Raw genomic sequence first — 23,524 nt, forward strand, 5'->3', positions numbered from 1 at the left:
CAAGATGAGTAAAAAGTTCCTGCCCCGACTGATAAAGATTTCTTTTGAGCTTCTCAACCTGGCAGACTCAAGCTGGGAGGGCGTCAGCTAGAGACAAACCAAAGCAGGAGGATCAAAAGCAGAAAGGTGGAGGAATGGTCTGGACAGAAGTCAGGAGCGACAGGTGATGTAGGTGTTGATGGAAGGAAGAAGAAAGAGATAAAGGGAATAGACAGGCAGCTGGGGCTGTTTGGTCTGTCTGAAGCAGATACTGATTGACTAATTGAGTTCTTTCAGTAACTACATTTAAGGAAATAAAGTATGGTTATTGTTATACTGAGATAAATGTTAATTATTTCAACCAATATTTGGTCTAAATGTCTACAATAGTTAGTCCCCTTTTAGCTGCCAGATGGGTAACTGATGGTTAGGGGGAAACCTAATTTAACTCACCCTCTGTAGATTTATTTAAATCCAGTCAAAGCTGAATCCAATCTTGAAAGGAAGATAAAAAATAATCTTGAGAGGTAACCACCAACCTTCACTAACAGTGTTAGTATTTCAGTTGCAAAGTCGAGGTCACCAGTTAATAAACCATCCTACGCTTCCTCTCCCAGTGGACCCACAAGTGTAGGAAGGCAGCTCACAGCTTCAAACTGAACTGACTTAAAACATGGTGGAAATAAATAAAAGAAACATTTCCCTGCACACTTTGAAGTGAGAAGGAGGATAAACAAGAGCAGGGAGGGGAAAAGGCAAGCGTAGGTCGGAAGATAGACTCAGGCCACAGAATACTTTAATTTTAGAAAGTGTGTTATCTAAGAACACCATTCACAAAAAGCACTGCATCACTGCAACACAGTAAGAAGGAATAGTCAAAGTGAAATGATATCAAAATAAATGAAGGCGTGCTAGCAGTGGTGGTAGGTAAAGTACGATCTTGAGGTATTTTGTACTTTAAGTATGTACATTTACAGCTACTTTATGCTTAAACTCTTAAACTCTGAAACTCTGAAATCTTTTACGTTTTACTATCTAAAAGCTATGTTAGTAGTTGTTTTTTTTTAATTTATATGACATCCTTATAAAATTAACTGCCTCATTTAAAATGGACTGATTCTCACTTTTTTTGCTGACAAAAAAGCAGCTTCTAATTACGGCCAACTGTCATGTTTGAGGTGTCTAGGAGTTTTTTGCAGTGAAGAGAGATTTCAGCTCAAAACTCGCAGAGCACTCGAGCAAAGATGGCATTGTTTAAAAATGTTTAAAAGCCCCCAAAGGTAAAAAGATCTGATATTATCAGAAGGATTTGTTTAGATTTTCTTTTTGGATGCTCAGATGAATACTTTCCAAACAGAGATAGTAAAAAACAGTCTGTGAAAAATGACCACAAACATGCTATTGGTTTACTAGTGGATCTTGACCTCTCTAAGGTGACCATGCAGGTGCAGCGCAGCGACACACAGCTGGCTCTCTCCCTGTCAAGGTAGCGGTATGGCCAAGGTAAACAGGGATTTCATTAATCTTGTATTGTGTCTAACTTTAGTGCATAACAACAAAAGTGGTAACATATTGGATATGCAATTAATTTGAAGACTCTTCGGGTCAAATTGAGACAAAACATTTCTATGGATGTCAGTTTTTGAGCCATGACAAGGCTAAAAAATGGCCGTTCATACAATTGTTTTTAGCTTAGTATTTACAGAATTTAAAAATACCATAGCTCCACTTCAACCAGTAAAATTATATAAATTATAAACATTGATACATATCAGTATTAACAATCTAATAATGTCAAGTTTAATATATTTGTCACAGGGGCCAGTCTTTTACTCAGCATACATACATACAGCAGTACACTTCGCTGATAACACTTCTGTTAATAGGATTTTAAATTCAGCATCTTAACTTTTAATAAAGAATGTTTGTATTGAGGAATTGTAACTGATAAGTAAAGGATGTAAGTTCTTCCACCACTGCTAACAGGTCATTTGATGGACATTCTGCTGCCTTACTTTATGGCACAAAACTGTGAGAACAATGGTCTTGGTCATAATGGTCTGATAATGACAAAATCATCTTTGAATGACTGGACTAGTAAATGGAAACAGTGACTGTGTGGACAGCGAGATGACAGATTGATAAATGGAAACAGAATGAATTGGGTATATGATTACAGCCACTTTACAGCTCCGGCCTTTGAGGGGCAACCGCATCACTTCTTCCTGTATTTCCTCTTTGATGAGTCACCCCAGTTCCATTCCCATCATTCTACAGTAAATATGACAGAGACTTACTGTATATTAGACAGTTTGACTTATAGCCTCATTGACGTTTGAAATGCCTCACTTAACTCATTTCTGCTGGACTAACAAAAGGCTGTGGGTCGTTTAATTACAGCCATAAAACTAACATGTGGCGTTGATGTTAACAGATGGTCCAAGTTATCTGGACCAACCGCTTGGCCTGTCCCACAAACATGGCATTCTCCCACACAATGACTAATGCAGACTGCTGAGTCCAAGAAAAAAAAAAAAAAAGCTGAAATGCAAAGCACAGCGGAAGGTAAATAGATGCTTATGGTGGCACGGAGAGAGAGAGACAGACTGAGAGAGACTAAGGAGGGTAGACAAGTAGAATGACTTATTCAAGAGGAAAGTGGGCAGGAAGAAACATGAAATTAGCACAAATAGATTATCTGTCGACTACAGGCAGGCCTAAGAGCAAGCCAAGCACTGTGGAGGGAGAGCGAGAGAAAAAAAAAAGCAGATTGACTTCTTGTTTGTTCCTCCCTTAGGGGAGATTCGATAGAGCCATCACTCACCAAATTGCTGATCTGTAGTTGAAACAGCTGTATCCAAAGCACACATGCACTAAACACCACGGCAATTAAAATGCACCAATAGTATGACCCATTCACCGTGGGAGAGATGAACTGTCTAATCTTTTACATCTGTAAATATTTGTAAGCCTTGGATGAAAGCTTTGCTTTTAGCATGCTTTTGGACATTTGTGGGTTGTAGTAGTGTGGACTAGATCCAATAATATATATTTAATTATTATACCAATTGTAACACAACAAAAATAATTGGAACAAAAAAAAACTAAAACAATAAATAAATAAATAAAAAGGTGACATAATTTGCAGATTGTCAGATTTCTGCAGAGCAACAAAAGTCTTTATACAACTTTCCTCACATGCAGCAGTACTCCACAGGACCTGTAAATGGCCTTTCATGTATAAACTTAGTGGAGTTGCCCTTTAGTGGGTGTTTTTATAAATGCCTCTAAAAGCTTCATGTTGTCCAAATGAAAAACACAACATCAATAAATGTGGTCCAGTTCAAAATTCAATGAGAGAAACAGCTCTTAGTACACAGAATCCAACTCAGATTGGCATAAATCACCAGCTACTTCCTGTGACTGCAAACACTTATCCTCAACCTTCAAATAATTTTCTGAACTCTATGGTTGATGAAACATTAAAACATCAGTACGCTCAATGAAAGAAATATTCTTCTTCAAATGGTCAGTTAGGTAGACTCAGAAGAATCTGTTCCAGCCATGCGGTACCAAGCAGCCATTTCACAGAGAAAATGTATAATTAATCTTTATTAAAGGACTGTTTTGACAAGAGGGCACTCACAGTCCATGTTTGGTTTCTAAAAGTAAAACCTGAAGCCACAGAGATCCATTGACACATGTTGTCATGCGATCCAGAGTTGGGAGGATCGTGCCAGTGATTTAATAAAAAGAAAACTGTAGAACAAGAACATTTGTTAGTGCCCATCTGTGAATTCACTGGACTTTTGCCCCAGCTTCGTAGCACCCAAAAAGATTTCAAGAGACTAAATATGAAGGCAAGCAGCTGATCCTGCGCTCCTCCCTTTGTTTAACATCCAAATGATCTTTCCAAAAGTTTTGAATTGCCAAAGTTGTACTATGAGCTCAAGCCAAGCAGACTGGGAATATCCTGAGATGTTGGGGTTCATTGCCAGTGTGAGGATTTAGTTACTGAGAAAGACTCTCTTTGCATGAGGCTGACGGCGGAATCTAGACCGGTAAAAGGTTGGTGCATCTAATAACCAATTCCGCCCTTCAAGTGAATTACCTGTCTACCCTGCAGTCAAAGTGACTGTGAACCCTTGAGGTTGTTTCTGACCTTCCCTTATAATGCCCCACGGCACATATATGCTTTGGAAATTGAATCACAACTCCCAGAGGTTCACGGGTAAATTGGTGAAACAGACTTTCCTTTCCTTATCTTCTGGTTTGCTGTATGCAAACAAGGTAGAAATAAACTGGAAATTTAGTTCACAGTATGGGGCTTACAAAAAATGGGTTTGGAATCATTAGCACAAGTATGTTGCCAGATTGGGAGGTTATTTAAAATGTTGGCCTATAAAAGTGAATTGAAATGAAAAAACATGAGGGTGGCATGAATTGGTACCAAAAAACACCTACAGCTCCTGATAGTAGGTGTACTCTTTAATTTGTGATACAGGTAGTGCTTTGGGTCTTTGTATATAATTCAAGGCAGGGGCCCAGAGCCCCTTCAGAGACAAGACTACTCTGCACAGGAGAAATAGAGCGAGACAGGGAGTGGGGGACAGAGCCCAAAAGAGAGAAAACGAGAGCCAGAAAAAGATCCTTTAGTAGCCTGAATCTCCTCCAGCTTTAATTACACTGTATTGATCACAGGCGGGAGGGAGGAAGAGGAGGGAGATCGAGTGAAGAGGGGGAGACAGTTGGCTAAATTGCAGGCTGTAGTTACTGTAAAGCATATAAAAAAGACAGGCAGAGCAATTATACTGGAGTCATACAGTAGATAATTAGAAAATCCAACCAACTCTCTCTCCACACACCCATTCAGCACTGCTGATACAATAAAAAACAGTGAGGGTGTCAAATTCATTTAAGACACCAGGCCGTATGCATTGTTCTCATCCATCTCACAGCTCCATGCTTGGTTTGATTTGAAATTCTTCGCATCGATTTTTTTCTCCCCAGTGCCTTTGGTCCAGTCCGTCCTAATCAACCATAGTAAAATGGTCATGCATGGCACTTCTGGCTTCCTTGTAACAACTTCAGCTACATAACAGATGCAGAGGTCTACTTCTGCAAAGTTGTTCCTCCCTTCCTTTTCTATCTTTTCTAGGTTGACCTACTTTGGCAAAGAGCTTAGGTTCCTTTCTTTGTTTCTCACACTGTTGTGGCAAGGGCAGAAAATCTGCGAGCTCTCCTACTGTATTTCCCTCCACACCCTCTCTCGCTCCTGATCCAGGCGGATGGCAGCTGAGTCCAGCAGTAGTGAAATATGCCAGATTCAACCTCACTGCCCCTGCAAAATCGCTCCCGCCGAGTCTCACAGAACTGTATTCTGGGGGTTAAGGAGCTTATGTCTCGTATACGACGCATTGAGAAAGGGGCTGAGCAGTGATTCGCCATGGGGGGGGTGGTGAAGCCTATCTGTGTTGAGTGTATCTCATTATGGCTGAACTGTGTGTTACCTTTGGTAAACAGTGGGGAATATTTCTCAGATGAGCGTCACTCTAAAAGCAGCGGGCTGGTAAATGACAACGGCCCGATGGTGGCGCACATCCATTGCTCAAATCTACAGCCCCACAGGGATGTATGAGCTTGGTCATGTTTACCAGATAGAATAAATAATCTGTGCTTATGACAGCCCCCTTCATTTCACTGGGCGTTGAATGGATGCCCCATCCAGCTCTTTTGTGTTAGTAAATTCCCTCCAGTTATTTTTGCTGAATGACCTTCTCAATCATGAGAAAAGTCAAAAATTCAATTTCTGAAAGAGGCATTCATTATCATAGTCCCTTGTGCTCAAGGGTACCTGCCAATTTACAGTGCATTAAAGCAATGTGCTGTGTGGCTGCACTCCCTTTTACTGGTGTTTTGAGGAAATCAGCAAATTATAGATTCATTAAATAGCTTGAAGGTGTTTGACAATATTAATGTAAATAGTGTCACAGCAGCAAACATATTATTACAGTGCGACTATGTATTAGCCACTGTAGTGTGCAGAGCCAACAATTGAGATCTTATCAATTATTACCTCATGTTAATCCTCACACCACATTGTTTAGATTGCTGTGACTGAACAAGACACTACTGATGTTTCTATTTGTACACTAGTCCATCTTCAGGCAGAAGCACACTGTGACACAACCACTGTTGTGCCATAGTTTGGCGGCCACACTTCTACTCATATCTTTGAATTGTTGTGACGTTCCGCCACTCTGCACTTCAGCACTGTCAACCTCTCATGTGTGAAAAGCAGAACAAGAGTAATTAAATCTTCATTCCTTCACCCCTACAACCATATTCACATCTGTTAAATTTAAAAAGCACACAGTGTAAAACAGATCCACTTAAGTCTATGCCCCAGTGGCTCTTGTAGTAAAGTCAAGAAGCGGGGGAAGCTTTTGTTGGCCTTTCCACAAACAGTTCTTGTTTTCACGTTATATGACCCTCTGTGGATTTTGTAAATCAAACACTAATTACAACGTGCAGCGACCTGACGATTGAAATGCTACATTTAATGTCTTCCACGGGCTAATAGACAGCTGAGTGAATTTGGCGTCCAAAATAGACTGCTTCAGCAAGTCGTAAGCAACTTGTTTAATTAAGACATGCTGACAACTGGTGAACTCTGCACATCGTTATGGATCTGCGGCCTAATTGGAAAGAATGCTAACGGTAAATGCATTTTTCTTCACCTGTACTGTCGCTACAATAAAACTAATGGAAAACCACAAAGGTATCAGCCTATAGAGTCATCATTACATTATCAGTCGTAAACAAGTTAGTCCTCCATAGTCGAGTTAACCAGATAGGGCTACCCAGGGCAAACATTTCTTGTAGGATCTTCCATCTTGAGTTGATTAGTACAAAGTGCTGTACAAATTTCAAATTGATCAAAATAGCAAAACAAATTGACTTGCACACTTTTTGGGTCACTAGGGGCCCTTCTATGCCAAACAGCCTTGAATCTATCACCTAGCATGTGTACAAAACAATTCAAGTCTTACCTGCCCTGAACTTTGATGTCAGAGATAGCATAGAAGTATCTAGACAGGTTGTTCTCGTCCACCATTGTGGCTCCTGTAGCAGGCCGGAGCAGGCGGATTCTCAGGTCTGTGATGGTAAAGAAGTCCCTCAGGTTCTTGGTAGTGTCCAGTTGGCCATAAAGCGAAGCCATGTTGTGGAGTCGGGGCCCAGCAAACAGCGCAAAGCGGTCCTTGATCTCAAAGCGTACCGTTTTATCATACTTCCACACATAACCTCGTGAATAGTCCTCAGTGCAGATGATGTCCAGCAGGGTATGCTGAGTCAGGTCCTGCACCGTCTTGGGCTCCATGGTAAAAGCATCTAGGCAGTCAGTGGCATAGAACTGGTATGGCTGCCAGGTTCGTCCATAATCCAGCGACTTTTCTAGGACCATCTGTTCAGGCCGGCCTGACTCAAAGGTGAGGACGATGTCATCAGTCAGCTCGATGGTCTTGTTCCAAGATAGCGTGATGTTGACCAGGAGAGCCTTTGGGTACTTCTTCCAAGATGTGGATTGCCAGAAAGTTGTAGGGTTACGGCCCTCGATGTCAAACATGAGCTCTGGAGGGTGGGCGAGTTCCTCTGTGGTGGCGTCACATTCATTGTTACACATGTAGGGGTTTTCCTACATAGAGAGAGAGATCGAGAGAGAGAGAAGCAAACAGAGAAGGAAAAGAAAAGGAACGAAAGTTGTTAGTCTTGGTGTGAGCATGAATAAATTAGGTCATTTTCACAGATGATTATGAAGAGAAGTCAATGTAAGCAGTTTGATATGTCTCTTGTATATCACCATGATATTATGAGAGTAATTGAAGGATTTGTGAAGCTGAATCACAAATCATGTGCATTACACATGCTCTGCTGGGTGGAGTGTGCAATCATATATGAACATTTGAAGCCATGTAGCTTTATGTTGCACATTATCTTTTAACTGTCTGCAACACCTCTGTTGACTCTTGTCATTACAGCTCATTCCTCCCCTCTGTCACTACAGCGTACAGTACTGTATCCCTACAAATCTCCTTCCCTGTCCTAAAATTAAGATGTCTGTTTCCTGCTGCTCTTCAATGTTGGAGTCACAAAAATATTGTGTTTGATCAGTTGTAAACCGATTAGATAAAATAAATTCCTTTAAAAAGGACAGTCTGTGTCAGCACAATAGGTCTTCAAGTATATAAAAATATCCTAAGTTGCCCTTGTATCTCATTCATTTTTTCCACTTTGAGTCATTAACACTGAATATGTTGATGCTTTTTAACAGGCTGTGCTGTTTCACCTAAATGTTTTGGATCATTTCATCATTTACATCGTAACTTCATTCATAAACAGCTAATAGATGTCTATATTTCATCCCCTGTGTCTATGTCTTTGACTTGTGGTTTCCATAGTTTCTTCACAAGCTTTAAATTCATCACAGTCCTCCCTTGAAAGGGGTCTTTCCAAAAACATTTGTCTGATTTACCACAAATCATTACCAGGCAGTGTTCTCTCCTTGCTCCCTGGGGGCTCCGTCTAACTGTCAGGGGGAGGAGGCACTCCTCCAAGAGGACCTTTCAAGTGCTACAAGCTCCAATTTATCAGGACAAGATAATCCACTACTTGATTAGGTGGGAGATGTCACCCTGTGTGTGCATGTGTGTGTGCGTGTGTGTGTGGAAGTGAGCATGGCGATGTGGTGAAGAAACAGGGAAAGGAGCAGGCCTCTGATGTAAGACAGTCTAATGAAGCGGTGAGGCAGAGATCGAGTAAGTTCGACAGAGAAACAGCTCCATTCAGCTAATAAGCTTTGCAAGTTTTTTCCCCGTCCTCCAAGGCAAGGTGACAATGAAACAGGGCTCCATCAGGCTTTCCGACTGTTGGAGGGCCCCATTAATATCCTGTCTGCACCATCCCCTACAGGCTTCTCCCAGCACTGGACAGCGGTGGCTGGAAGAAGGCAGGCTGGCAGTGGAAAATTCCGCTTGGGTTTTAGTGTACCATTTCATGGTGGGAGGTTAGGTGTGCCATTAACTGCAGCATCTGGTGCACCGTGCATCCACAGACAGATGTGTAATAACTCATATGCGACAGTTATGTCTGCTTAGGGGGTGTGGAGAGTCTCTAAAAAAACACTTGGCATGCAGGATGGCTGACTATGTCGCTGTAGCTTGTTGGAAATGTGGATTCATTGAGTGAGACCTACAACTGTTACTCAGTGATGGTGGAGCACAGGTGTTAATTGGGAGAAAGAACACGTTCCTTTCCTTGCCCCTGTTAATTATTGTTAGACTGCATTTCTACTGCATCACACTAACTGATCAACAGTAGCAGTAATATCCATTTTTGTTAACAACACATCCCCTTTAAAATGTTGGCCTTATATGCCTGAAACCTAATTAGATATTGAGATTCATATTTTAATTAAATCTGACTTCAAACAAATTTGCACTGATACAATATTTGACTTTTTTTTTTATTACACTGAGCAATTACCTCTTCATTCACAGATTTTCTAGAGCTAAACTTTGCTTCATTCTTCAATAGTGGTTGAAGTAAAAAAAAAAGACACAATTTTGTGTGAAATTTTGAGATAATTTAGAGACTTTACTAATTTAATCACTCACTGCCATAGCTTATGAATAGGAAAAAGCCTGATATGGCAGTGAGAGTTTGATACAGACATCCCAAAACCTCTGTTGTAGCTGCTACCTTCAGCTCGAAGAGTAAAAGTAAGCAAACACTACTTTATGTGAGCTATTGTATCATGTCTGAGGTCAAGCTTTTTGCTCCTTTACGTCTAAATCTGCAGATCCAGTGATCAGCTATTACTGCAACACCCACCCACCCACACTCACACACACACACACACACACACACACATACACACACAAACTGCTATCCTCACCAGCACACATCTCTGTAATCAGACAAAGATGTATCCCTATCGATCCTTGTGGCCAAGCAGCTGAAAATCTGCTGTGTGTAGCACCTGGCAACCTTGGCCAGCCGTCCAGCACTCCCCCCGATCACACAGGTTAAAAACCTTTCATTACTGTCTCCTCCGCTTCTTTCCTAACGACAAAATACTGCCTTTATGAAGATCAATAACCCCACCGGTCATCCCGGAGAAGAGAAAGGAGATAAAATGCTGAGTATACGGCCTCATGAAAATCAATGGCAGGTTTCTGTGTTTTACTGTAGGGCACCACTGAGGGCTCTGTTAGCCGATTAATGGTTTGGCACACATTAAAATAATTGACAGCGCTCGGTGCTGCAGCATTTCTGTAATTACAAAAGATGTTTCTATTAATTCCAGTTTGATGATAAGTGGCCAGGATGGGGGACGGCCACCGCAGAGTGCAAAGCCAGCGCTGAGGTTGCCGGAGCGGATAAGTCACACTAAATTGGCGCTAATAGAGATGCAGGCGACCCACCCCAAAACACAGTGGCTTAATCCGATTATTAGCATTGTGATGCGGTGAGATAGTGTGAGAGAGCAAACGTGTGTGCGTGCAGGTGTGTGTTAGTGTATAGCAACATGTATACGGCTGTGGGTGGATTTCACAAATCATCAGGAAGCTGCTCTAAATTCATTTGGCGCTGTCCCCATTATCGTCAAACTGTTCAGGCTAATTTTACCAACCGACTAGAGGAATAAAAATCAACAAAGCAGCAACGTGGAGGATAATGAATTTGACTAATTCCATTCAGCTGCACCCCACAGACAGTGTTATTTGTAGTTTAGGTCACAGGGAAGTGTTTTCCCTTGCTTTGCCAACTAAAGCTTTTAGACATGTTGCAATGAGAACAATTTGCCTGATGCACTCATGGAGGTAAGACAACACCGAAGCAATTTAACTCTCAAACATTTGTAAAGCAAGGCACTATTTTTGGCTGCGTATTTCAATTTTGAGCTGTTTCATTGTGCCTCTGTAACTACTACAGTTTAATGAACAACGATCAATCATCTTAATTATCACCTGAACTTTATCCACTGAGAAATTCTTCTTACTTTTATGCAAATTCTCACATTTTTATGATTTATTACTTGACTTGAATGTGTGAATAACTATTGTAGATTCCTGGCAAACATACCATCCTGCACGGATTCTTTTTTATTTCCCTTCTCATTGTGGTTCTGTATAGACGAAAAGAGGTGTTTCATCTTACTAAGTAGAAAGTTGCTCTGACAAATAGTTTAAGGAATATTTGTGTACTTTTCCTCATCAGTTATTGTATTTGCACCAACTATCAGACACAGGTTTGGAAGTTAGGATCCATTAAAAGCAGACATGGGTTTACGTATACAAAAGAAGTGCAGAACAGAGGTTTTGACCATGTCTAGTTTTAAAATAAGATATGACCGTAGCGGCTGACAGTCTTGGCCCGACCACACCGTAACCGCTGATGGAGGATGGGACTTGGGGGAATATAAATTTACTAACTGCAGACAACCCATCCAGATAGATGGGCTCTCACCAATCAAACAAATCCGTTTGTGTGACAGATGTCTTACACTTGTAACCCAGATTGCAAACTGAATCCACCCTCCATGGTTTTTCATTTTTCTACCTTTCACTCTACTCTTTCTTCTTGCACTTGTGCATTTCATTTTAAAAGGTGATTATGCAACCCTGAGAGAAATGAATCTAAAACACTATGTGGTCTTGTTTTTTGACATTACATAAAATAAGAAAAATGTGGATTTTTACAATATAGTTATTTGAAATCATTTATGCTGTTTCCTGCACCAGTCATCCCATTTTGTACACAGTTTATGAGCTGACATTAATATTGTCATTTACAATATAAAATCAGTTGTCAATCATTTTAGCTCCAAGAACCATCTCTTATTAAAAGGATTCTTTCACAAACACATTGTTTGAACTTGCTCTGCCATTAATATCAAATTGATATTTCAATGAAATCTGGACCCACACAGTAGGCAGGCCAACACCTATCCAACCAACACGCCATCCTGTCTTTGCTGTCACTGCAAACATGAGAGAGACAAAAGCAGATGGAGACTGATTGAAGGACTTTATCACCAAACACACATCAATACCAGAGCCCGAGAACTCCTAATGGGAGAAACAAATGCTTCCTCACCACATGCTCCAGCCTGCAGGTTTGGTAAGAAGCACACAATTTAGAAGGAATAAATACAAATCAGTTCCACAATCGCTTCACACTCGCACTCTTATTCTTTGCTTTGCATCTTCAACTGCTGTCTTTAAAGATTCAATTGCATTAGGGAAGTAATCCTTATTTACCACAGAGGTTAAAAACACATTAAGATTAAAGATCACACGCTGCACTTAGATGTCCATAAGTCATTGCAACATTAAGAGAGACTCTTTCACAAAGGGATAATGCTTCATGGATGCATTCATCAAAATAGAAAAAAAAGTCTTTTAGTAAAAGATGGTAAAATATTTTTTCTTTAATCAGCATGCAATTGCCATGGTGTACTTTCCATGAAGGACAGGCCAGCTGTCTTCTGTAGGGCTGCCCACAATTTCCATCACATCAAACCTGATTACACATGAAATTAAATAAACTTATTGGGGAGCAAAAAGTGCATCAGTTTGGAATCGACTGTGTAGAATTTGTCCCACCTTCTCCCCAGAAATGCATAATCTCCTTTCTCACATCTATCCATTTCTCTTCCATGCTTTAACTTCTCTTTCCTCAGCAAGGTGTGTGTGTGTGAGAGTGTGTGTAAGAAGGGGGGGTTGGGGTTAAAGCTATCCCTGCTGCATTAATGAGACCTTGTGTTCCACGATAGATTTCTTCATCCCCGACCCAGGGGCTTGATTGAAGCAGGGCTCTCTCAATTTCAAAACCTCTCTCTCTTTTTCTCTTTCTGTCCCCAGTCATGCCAACACCTTTACTGGATTCCCTCTCTCCCTCTCCCTCTCTCTCTCTCTCTTTGCCCCCCTCTCCCTCATGGTGATGGGTGGTGCAGACAGAAAGAAGGGCTTAACCTGGACGTGGGATGAATATTGGATGCCAGTGTGACAGATTACAGTGGTAATAGACACCCAGGCCAAATCCTCACAAGGATTACAATCATATTTTCAAATGGCTCAGGGTCGGCCGGAGGTCGACTGGCCTGGACCATGGTCAACAAGGCAATGGGAGACCTGAAATCACACACACACACCAACACACACCATCTTGCCAACTGTATCTCTGATCAGGCATGGATTTAGTATATATTTTATTAGATAGATAGGTAATGGGTTTTTTTACAGTAACCTTGGTCAACATAGGTAAAGCACTGGAACATGAACTGATAATTAGAAATAAGCTAAAGTGATCAGATAAAGATTAAACCGTTTGAACACACACTCATCATCTTACATTGTGGTGCAACATACACAATCCTCATCTTTTACATTAATAAATCAGTTCTGTTTTTATTCATTAGTCTTAATTTTAGTAAGTTGAATGAGTTGAGAGAAATAAACCTACATTTATAAAGTCATTCTCACCCACACAATCACACAAATACACAAAGCCTCAGTAGCTTAAGTGGACTGTACACCGACAGCTCGAAGGGTGCAACAGATAAAATATGCTGTTTTGTGGCACCAGTGGGGAAAATCCAAAAGTGATCTAAAGCAACGAGCTGCACCATTCAGCCACCTTAAGCACCACAGTGCGGGCAGTCCAGTCGACTGAAGGGAGGTTACGAGGCGAGACGATGTGTAAATGTCCTCGTGTTGCGTTCAGCGTGATCGGCGGTGCCGATTTAAAAGATTCATAAACCTTAAAACAATAGTGGGAAAAGTCTTCAGTACGCAGCCTCTGCACATTCAGAGGATATAAAAACAATTTTATATTCCATTATCTTTTATATGGCCGTGCAAGCCCCACCGGGTGCCACTATGATATGGTTTGGAGGACAGGACAATATCCGCTACTTAAGGGATGGTATATTTGTGAGAGCAAGGCAAGTACACTCATTAAGCGCTCCTGCCAAGCGTTGTTGAAAGGTTGTAAGTATACCTTTAACACAGGCAGTTAACTTGACAGGTTAATGGTACAGTACAGAACATTAGCACAGTTGAGTTAAGGAAACGTATTTATGCAAGTACAACATTAACAACTCACTACATCCTGATCTAAGCTTACAGCTTCCTTTGACCAAGTTGTTAAAATGAGTTGTGATGTACAATATGGAAAGACGTCATGATCTAAATGTAAAAGGAGTGAGAAGTTGAATGATATGTGGCTGTATAAGAATAAACCTCTGAACCACATACTGTACAGTGCCTCACAATTTAATAACTTGTTTGTGTAGAGTGTAGAGACAGTTGTTCATTAGGACAATACGTTATCAACTCAAACAGAATAAACAAAACTAAGAAGCCTCAGAAACTATCTCCCGCCATAGTCACATGATCTCAAGCATCGACACCACCTGTCATATGTGCACTGAAATTCATTTTAAATAGGATGCTATTTAACACCATTAATTATATGAATGTGGGTATTACTAACAATAAATGATCAAACTGTTCCACTGCTAGCCTCCCTTTTGGAGTAGCAGAAGCTGGGTGTGTGTTTATCCAATGCTTTAAGTGCATTAAAATGGAATGAGAAAAGTAAAAGCCTAAAAAGCCCCCTTTTTTTTTAATCTACATAAGAAGAATGTAGCATTATTAATTTATGAGTCACTTAAACAGAAAAGTAAAAAGTTTGAGTTGAGCCCTGTCTGGAGCTGGTCTTTTGGATTATGAATTATGCAGTTAAAACTTGACCGATCAGTTTCCAGGTGTACGATTCATTTGGGTCTTTGTAGTTTCAACAAAAATTTAACAACTACATTGATCAAATCAGGAATGGATCACTGTTATTTTCAAGTGTCATTCATCTTTTATTAAGATGACATTTCCACAGTGATCCAATACACCAGGGCATAATCGATCTGCTTGCTGCTGCAATGCTGCATCTCTCAATCAAACTGTCCTGTCAGATAACATGAAGACTTTGTAATTTTTCACTATATATTAAGACTTGAACAGAAGCCTGCAGCCATGATCACCCCTTATCTTTTAGCTGAGAAATCCCTCAAGAGTTGACATCATGAAGCCGAGGCTACATCAGCCCTCACCACTGCTCCATCCCCCATCGCCATTCATTTCCTTCCCACCACCTCTCCATCCAGGAGTATTTTTAATGGTATAATAATGCTACATATCCTGTATGGAAGCCCTCCAGAGAGACATGGATCACTGTCACCTTGACCAAGCTAAGAGGCTAACCCCAGCACAGGGAGCTGCCCTGGCTTCTTCCCCATGGATATAAACCCCGACCTGCCTGCAACAATAAGGCTACCTTACAAATTAGTGCTTGAGCATTTGCTGGCCTTGATGCCTGAGGGGAAAGAGGTAAAACACAAAGGAATATTTGAGCTATACGAAAGGGGCAAGGACGACAATGACTGTTGGTATGGAAAAGCTTGGGACCAACTATGCCTTTAAATGAAATCATCCTTTGATCCTGATGGGGACATGCAGTACTTATGCAGGATTCATCTAGGAAATTAACCATATCCAAATGAAATACAACCATAAGAAAATATAGTGGAGAGTAGATGATAATAAGAAATGAAAAATGTAAATAAATAATGGTGCAAATACGCCTCCTGTCGTGTTCCACTTTGCCCTTTCCCCTTCCAGTGGTTGAAGTTTATATTTTCTCTCATTATCATGTGACCCTGTCACGGAATCAAAGACTGTGTCTATAAACTAATCCACTCCTGCTCACACCCAAGTGCTGAATGATTTTCTTCCGCTTTATCTTACATGAGGCGTATTTTTATGTTTAAAGTTTATTTTCTTCTCTTTTACGTGTAACCACAGTGATTGACTCTGATCCACGACTGATTGGGTGTTAGGCCACGAGTGCTGACAAAACGAAGGTGACCTACACTCAGCAATGGCCTGAACTTCTAATATGCTAACATGCTGCTCAAGACTACTTCCTGACACTGAGATTCCTGGCGTGAGAAATAGAATATTTATCTGGTGTATTTAGTGACCGTAAGAAAACCAATATATGAATCAACAGATGGTTTCTGGACAGACGCCACAGTTTTTAAGTTCTGATTTGGCAGCATTGAAAAAATTATTTTTAAGTCATGAAAATAAATGCCATCAGGAAGAATTTCTCATCTGGCCCGCTGCCACCAAAGAATGAGCAGCAGCATGGTGTCCATCACACAATTTTTGTTCCGAAAAGCTCTTACAGTCATATAAGTGCCATCATATTTTACTCATAGCGATGCCTTTTCAATCAAGCCCCCATCATCAAGCTTCACCCCTCATTAGTGGCACTACATACCGCCTTGAGTACGTGGAAAATCTATTCCCGTTAATGAGTGCTTCTGTGACTCGGTCAGTGGTGACCAGAGCAGGGGGTAAATTTAGCACCTTCTAATTATCTCCCATCTCAGAGGGGTCGGCAGGATGAGGTTGGGGAGCTGGGGGTGTTGGATGTGTAAAAAAAAAAAAAATCCAATAAGTCGTCATCTTCCGGATTCACACGATTTCTATTTTCTTTTCTCTGGTCTTTAGGGTCTCTTATTTTATTTATTTTTTAAAGTCGAAGCTTTTAAGAGATGATTAAAATCAATATTGTGGTAAAGCTCGGCCTTCACAGGGTGGATATTTAACTGTGCAGAGCGTAGTTGGGATTCAGCTCCAGGCCTCTATGTCAGATCACTGAAGGTCTATTTAGTCATTCTACAGGGAGACTTTCTTCTTTTTTTCCCCTCTTTATTCTTCTTTCTCTGTCTCTTTCCCTCCCCTCCATTTTTTTACCACTGAATCTGAGAAAATGATTGGCAGATGACTCCTGGGAAAAAAGAGCTCGGGTCTTTTTCCTCTCTCCAAGCTCTGAGGATCACGACACTCAAAAGCACTGACAGGCAACGTGGGCGCACACACATACACACACACACACATACACATTCATTTTAAAGGCAAGTCACACAGACCCCTCAGGAAAAATAAGGACAAATACAGACACACACACATATACACACACATTGACTTGGCACAATTCCTATGATCCTTGACAGCTCAGTGCATCTATAAAAATGAATAAAACTCCTAAACTTGGCCAAGAAGTGACTTTTTGGACATCTTTTTCCTCTGATTTCATATTAAAAAAAAGCTTAACTCAAGAGAATCGTCATTTCTAACCATAGAAAATAATTGTGTCCCCTTGCAGTCACTACTTAAAACATTTGCCAAGAGATTTAAAAAAGAAAAAAAGTGAGACATGACAAATTCTCTCTTTAGTCTAGAGTTATAGAAAACACTTATGAACATCAGTCAATACAAAGGCAGCCATCAGAAATCCTGTGAATAACAAATCAAATTCTAAATATGTCATTCTCCATCATCATACATCATTAAAAGTGAGTTGAAGGAACTCTTCAATACCACCAGCAACAATGCACCAAAGCAGGAGGATACACTTGATACATGAAAACTCTCTTCCCCTTCATCGTGTCAGGCTAAAAAAAAAAAAAGGCAGCGGTCCACAAAATAAAAACTAGAGGAAGACGCACGCTATTAGTGCGCAGCCAGCAACAATGAAACACAAGTGGATCCACTTGATTCCACCACAATAACTTCAAGCATCCGCCGCCATCGTAATCACAATCCTCAAAAGGGAGTCAAGGGTGCTCTGCCAGCTGATTGTCTCTGAGCTCTTGATGAGCTGCCATTATAAAAGATGAGAGAAAAGTGAGGGGTGGGGGTGAGAGGGGTGAAGGAAAAAAAAAACACACAGAAAAGGAAATCAAAAACTTTAACAGGGCCAGAGGGAAATACTACACTAATCAACTCCACTCTGCTGAAATTATAGATGAATTAAGCACTCTGTTAGTGATTAATTAAACCAAGAGATTTAAACTAATGAGACCACACAGAACAATGTGTGTGTGTGTGTGTGTGTGTGTGTGTGTGTGTGCAGTTGGTTGGTGGGGGGTGGCCTGTAAAATTTCTTGTGTACATTTCTCAAATCAACACAGCCAAAAGCTCACCGGTTTGAGGCTGCAACCCACTTTAAAGAGGGATTATGCACAGTGGTTGATTTCGTGATCGCTGCACACAGGCTGTGTTCATTAACAGTTAAAGTAAAGGGATGTCTGGTCTTGGACATGGAAGGAAGAGAACCTCTTTGTTTACACTCATAGGACAGTAAAAACCACTGTAAAGTGAGATACCACACATTTTAGCTTTAAAAAAAAAAGAAAACAGAGGGCTCACTCAGGAAGTCACTTGTGCAGTTAGCAGCAGCAGGCGTTCATGTGTTGGCTGTTTTAGTGATGTAAGAAGTTTGATGGTCATGCTGTCTGCTGGGGAGGAGGAGGAGGAGGAGGAGGAAGGGCAGAAGAAGAAAACAACTGTATTTCATGTTATTTTATGTGCTGGGTTTTATATGCAACCATCTGCATCTGTTTATTCATAAAAATATGTATTTGTTTCTGTATTCAGATTTATACCAGAGGTGGGCAAAGCATACATCATAGGTTGACAGAAATCATTTTGACATCTCAGTTACTGTGTTAAATAATTATTTTTCCTGCCATTTACAGTGAATCCCATAAAACATACTGCATGTACATAACATAATATTTAAATGAAACAAATTCTGTAATCAAATATGTGTTCATTATGTGAGGATGGCCAGATGTAAAGTTATATTAAGTGTCTCAGCCATTTTGCATGCAATTTCAGGATGGTTCTGATTTTTCTGTTACAGTGCTAGGCTATGCTTTAATATGGGATAACAAAGTAACAACAAATGCTGCAACATCTATTCCATTTATATAGTGCCACGTCATAGCTATATCACGGCACATCTGTTAACTTTATCCTGTACTGTGCAACAATCTGGTAAAAACGGATTCAAAGTTATGAAAGATAAACTTTGTTAAATGACTGAATATTGAATTTTAAACAATTCACACCTGTGTGATTTAGACTGTTGACATTATGCGTCATGAAAGGTAATACTGCTTTGGCTAATTGGCTAATTTGGCTGTTGGCAGTTTCAGACATGTCTAATGCCTAATGACAGGCACTAAACTGAGATCAGAGTGGCTTCTTCAAGGGTGTTTTTTATATAGTTGGTGACTCTGTAGAAATGATGTAACATCTGGCTTTTTACTATTTCACAGCCTATTTCACAGCCAAAAAAAAGTAAGAGAGACACACTGACACATTCAAAAGTACTCTCCTTTTAAAGATACCTGCCCTGTGTACGTCCTATCATAACCAGCATCAGCTTTTTTTAAATATGCAAACAGTAACTGCAAAGGTGTCTTCTTACAGTGTACAGTATGATCTGGGACAAGAAATAAAGTAATATCCCCTGGATCTTTCTTTTCCTGTTTGTTGAGGTGTTAGAAGTAGGTTTTTCTAGACTGGGGTTGTAAAATGAAAGAGAACAGTGCTGACTGCAGGTTCCCATGTCCTATTTTGGTGCTTGACTATTTATGAACTCCTACAGAGATATGTGCAATCAAAACTAAATTTGTGCAACCGCAGTGAGATTTCACCTTACATTTAAAATTCCAAGGAAACTTTACTCATTAAGGAAAATCTTTATGCCAACTTCTGAATTTAGTTATAAATATTGTAAAAGAGAGGCTGTTTGCCACATGTGTTGGTCTCTAGTACAGTGTAGGCATCGAGAGTCACATTTACAAGAGAAATACAACATGAAATAGTACGTACCACTACAGAGGGCATTATTAATTGGCTTTAATTCAATAGCATTTCATCTTAGACAGAGGTACCTGGGGTATCATTTTTTACCTATGTGTGCAATTATTCATAATCTGATTTATTAATTTTTTGTGCTTGCAGGTGATGCAGGTGTAGTTGCAGGTAAAACAATTCCTAAATTACAGACACACAACTCCTGATGTCACGTGAGCATGGCTAATTTATTGTCATTGATAAAGACATGTGTTTCCATTTTTATTTGGATAACCAGGAAATCATTTCTCTCAGAGCTAATTTATTCTTTGAATGGCTCTATTTCTTTTGTTAATGTGCATCACTGAGAAGCTGTGGCTCCACATTAGAGACCTGTTAATGACAATCAATTCGAATTAATTGGTAACAAAGTACCTTGTATTGGTACCATGATTGGTGTCATTGATTTTACTAAGACATGCACATTTTGTTATGCTGAAATTGTTCAGAAACACCATTTTGGGTTTTGCAATTCTTTATTTGACCGTCAATGTCATGTGAAGTAAAATCATTTTTTACCTGCTCCCTCATGGAATATTTGTTCATTTATTATATAAAAAAGTTTACAACTATGTAGTTTACATTTCACACCCCAGTAGTTTCATGCACCATTAAGGATACCAATCTTCTAGTTATCAGTCAGGACAGTACATATAAACACCAAGGTTGTAGAGGTTCTGTTTCAACACTCAAGGTGAACTTTCCTGTTGTTGCTGTTATTTACCACCCCAACTAGATTTTTTTTTGCCTGTGATTGATAACAATAACAATGCATAATGAAACCAGGGTGCAACACCTGTACCTGTACTTCCAACCCAACCAATTTCTCAAACCCCTACTCACTAAGCAGAAAAAGATGACTCTTTTACTGCTCTACGTGCCTCTCCCTGTCTAACCTCTACCACCTCTTCTGTTACTTCTCCTCTCTAAAAGTTGATTTCATCTGACGTGACAGAGTTGTGGAAGCCATGGGCGGGGGTGTTACAAATGCTCTGTCACCACGCTAAACATGGCAGGAAGCGAACGGCTCGACAGCTCTCGGATGCAACTTGGGAAATCGGTGACGATGCTCTGCCTCAACGCCGTCTGTTTGACTTCAGACTTTATCTCTCATTTCAACTACACCGGCAAACTGTTCTGTGCCTACCCCGTTCAGCTGGCCTAGTTTTGATACTGGCGAGGGGGAATGTGCTGGCAGGCAAGTGGTGGCAAAGAAAGAGGAGGGAAAAGGCGAGCGCTGGAAGCCAAAGGGAAAAATTCTTGGTTCGAATGATGTATAGAAAAGTAAACACAGTTCACTGTTTGGTTAAACAGGCCTTTTGTTTGTTTGGAGTAAAACACTAAAACGCCATTTACAAACAAGACACATTATCGGAACAGAAAGCAAATAACAGCAGCCTTTTATGATGCAATGGGGATCGACAACGTCAATACCACTCAAACTGGCATTTCATTTCAGCGTAAATAAGGTGTCACTGAAGCGGTGGTGGAAAAAATAAAGTTAATGCATATCACTGCGGAGTATCAAACTTCCACCTTTCCTCTGACTCGACAGTATCGGCAGAAATGAGGGCTGGCTGTAATTCAGCCTTCCTTATAGATCTAATCTCTGTGGCATTATCAGACCACTGACTGGATTTGAAAAAATATCTGTGCAGACAGAGTGCGTGTAAATTTCTCTCTTTCAAATTTTGGTGATGATAATGTTTTAACTTCAGGATTTAATGATAAAAAGCAAAGTTGTTCTTGTGTATGAGATGTATAGAACTTAATTACATTTTAATATATCCTGGAAATTTGACACTCTACATATATAGATTATACATCTCTGTGCCATATCTGTATCAAATCCTAATAGAGCAAATTATACAACAAAATGTTGTTTGTCTGTTCCATCAAGAACATTTGGTGTTTTCTGACCCGGCGGCTGTGTAAACAGGATGATATCATTTGTCTGTGACTGTTTCCAATTACTGTAAAAGATCTTTATGATGTTAGGTTTAGGGAAAGATCTGCTGTCGGTAGCGTCTCCTATGTTTATGCCTGATGTTTTGTTGACCTATCCACCCACTATGGCCTCCTCCCCATGCAGACTTTGTCACTCTACAATGTTTACCTGACTTCCTCCTATACTTGTCATAATTACTGTCAAAGGAACTCGGCCAGCAGTGCATCAGCGTTTCTTTTGGATGACTGAGCGCATCTGCATGGTCGAAGTTCAACAACAAAAGATTAACTCTGACCTACAAGTCTGCTGGAGCTGCTGGCTCCAAACAAGAAACACATGCTTAATTCATCATCGAGTATTACGAGGACAAACGTGTAACATGACCGTACCTTTATGGTTCAACATCAGTGTCTGACCTCTCTCATTCTCTTGTGACTAAATGGGAACAAATCCCTGCAGCCAGTTTGAGCAATCATTGATACAAAATACCTAAATGGACATTCATTGACAATTCACTAAAATGTTCAGTCGTAATATTACTCTAATCTACAAAATTAAGCCTGAGCACGAGGCTACTTGCACATAGTAGAAGCAGTCTCGTTTTACTGGCTCTGCATTGTGAATGTGTGTGTGTGTGTGTGTGTGTGTGTGTGTGATCTGCTTGCAGTTCCAGACTGAAACCCTTGGAGAGAGCCTGTTGGCAGCGATACAAAACAGCCTTGCCAAACCTCCTCCCAGTTTTAACTTCTTAATGGGAGTATGACAGCCAATCTACCTGAATTAATAAACCTCCTAAATATCAATAAACCCCCGAAAACAAGCTGTGGGCCTTTTTGGAAATATAACATAATTGGAAATTATAGGTGTCAACTCACAAACAGTTCTGCTGCCATATTCTGTGCCACAGTACAGTATTACTGTCAATGTTGACAATATTGTCTTCAAATGTTCCTTGTTTTTAATGTGTAATTATTTTTGTAATTAATTGTGTTCAAGTGCTGGCAAAACGGTCAGACATCCAGGTGAACAACACAGCATTTAATGTATCTACTATTTTCTCTAACAAGGAAAGCTCTAAAGGCAGGAGCAAACAACCCCTTAACAAACAAACCATTATGGAGGCTGAAGGTTTGCAAGCTCACTTGCACTCTGTAGTTTCATGTGAGAAACATTCATGTGAGTAAAGTTTCTATTGTGGGGTTTCTTCTGAAGCTTCCTTGAATAGAGGATGAGAATCTTTGGGTTGGTGTATGTTGTGCACTGATATTGTTGATGTCATTAATGACAGTCTGTACATATATGAATGTATAGTCAATCTTCCTGATCACATTTTCTTTTTGCCAAGATAGTGATTGCTGATCATCTGTGAGTCAAAATGGCCAATAGATGTCTGATATTGATTGTTTTTTTTTGTTCGATATAAAAAAGAAAATCCAAAAAATCATACGTGATAGTTCGTTAGCTTCTTTATGCTGCCACTATGCATCTGCACAGTCTCTATATTGAGAGGTCACTGTCACATTGATCTGCTAGTAAACACATACATTGTACTCAAAAGCATAAAATCCCGATCTCTCGCATATTTGTACTGAATATTGACAAATAATGATTGGTGGTTGATTGATCTGGAGACATCAAAACAAAGACAAAAGGGTAATCAACTCAAGCGCAGACTATTGAAAGGATGAGAAAAAATCAACACTGAGTAGGGGCATGTTTGTAGAGTGTTATATCATCAGCATAAAGCTTTATAAATCAC

At 40.1% G+C, this 23,524-nt stretch overlaps 1 protein-coding gene across 8 annotated transcripts in view; it reads right to left on the minus strand.

Annotated features, from left to right (window-relative positions):
• Nucleotides 1-23,524, minus strand: part of ntng1a (netrin g1a) — a 243,365-nt gene that overhangs the window by 43,575 nt on the left and 176,266 nt on the right. For all 8 annotated transcript variants that reach the window (XM_027274086.1, XM_027274085.1, XM_027274084.1 and 5 more), the window contains one exon: nucleotides 7,032-7,675. In XM_027274086.1, the coding sequence (XP_027129887.1) occupies nucleotides 7,032-7,675 (644 nt within the window). The remainder of the gene's footprint in view (nucleotides 1-7,031; nucleotides 7,676-23,524) is intronic.

Source organism: Larimichthys crocea, chromosome XXIII, assembly GCF_000972845.2.
Source record: "Larimichthys crocea isolate SSNF chromosome XXIII, L_crocea_2.0, whole genome shotgun sequence".
Taxonomy (NCBI): Eukaryota; Metazoa; Chordata; class Actinopteri; family Sciaenidae; genus Larimichthys; species Larimichthys crocea.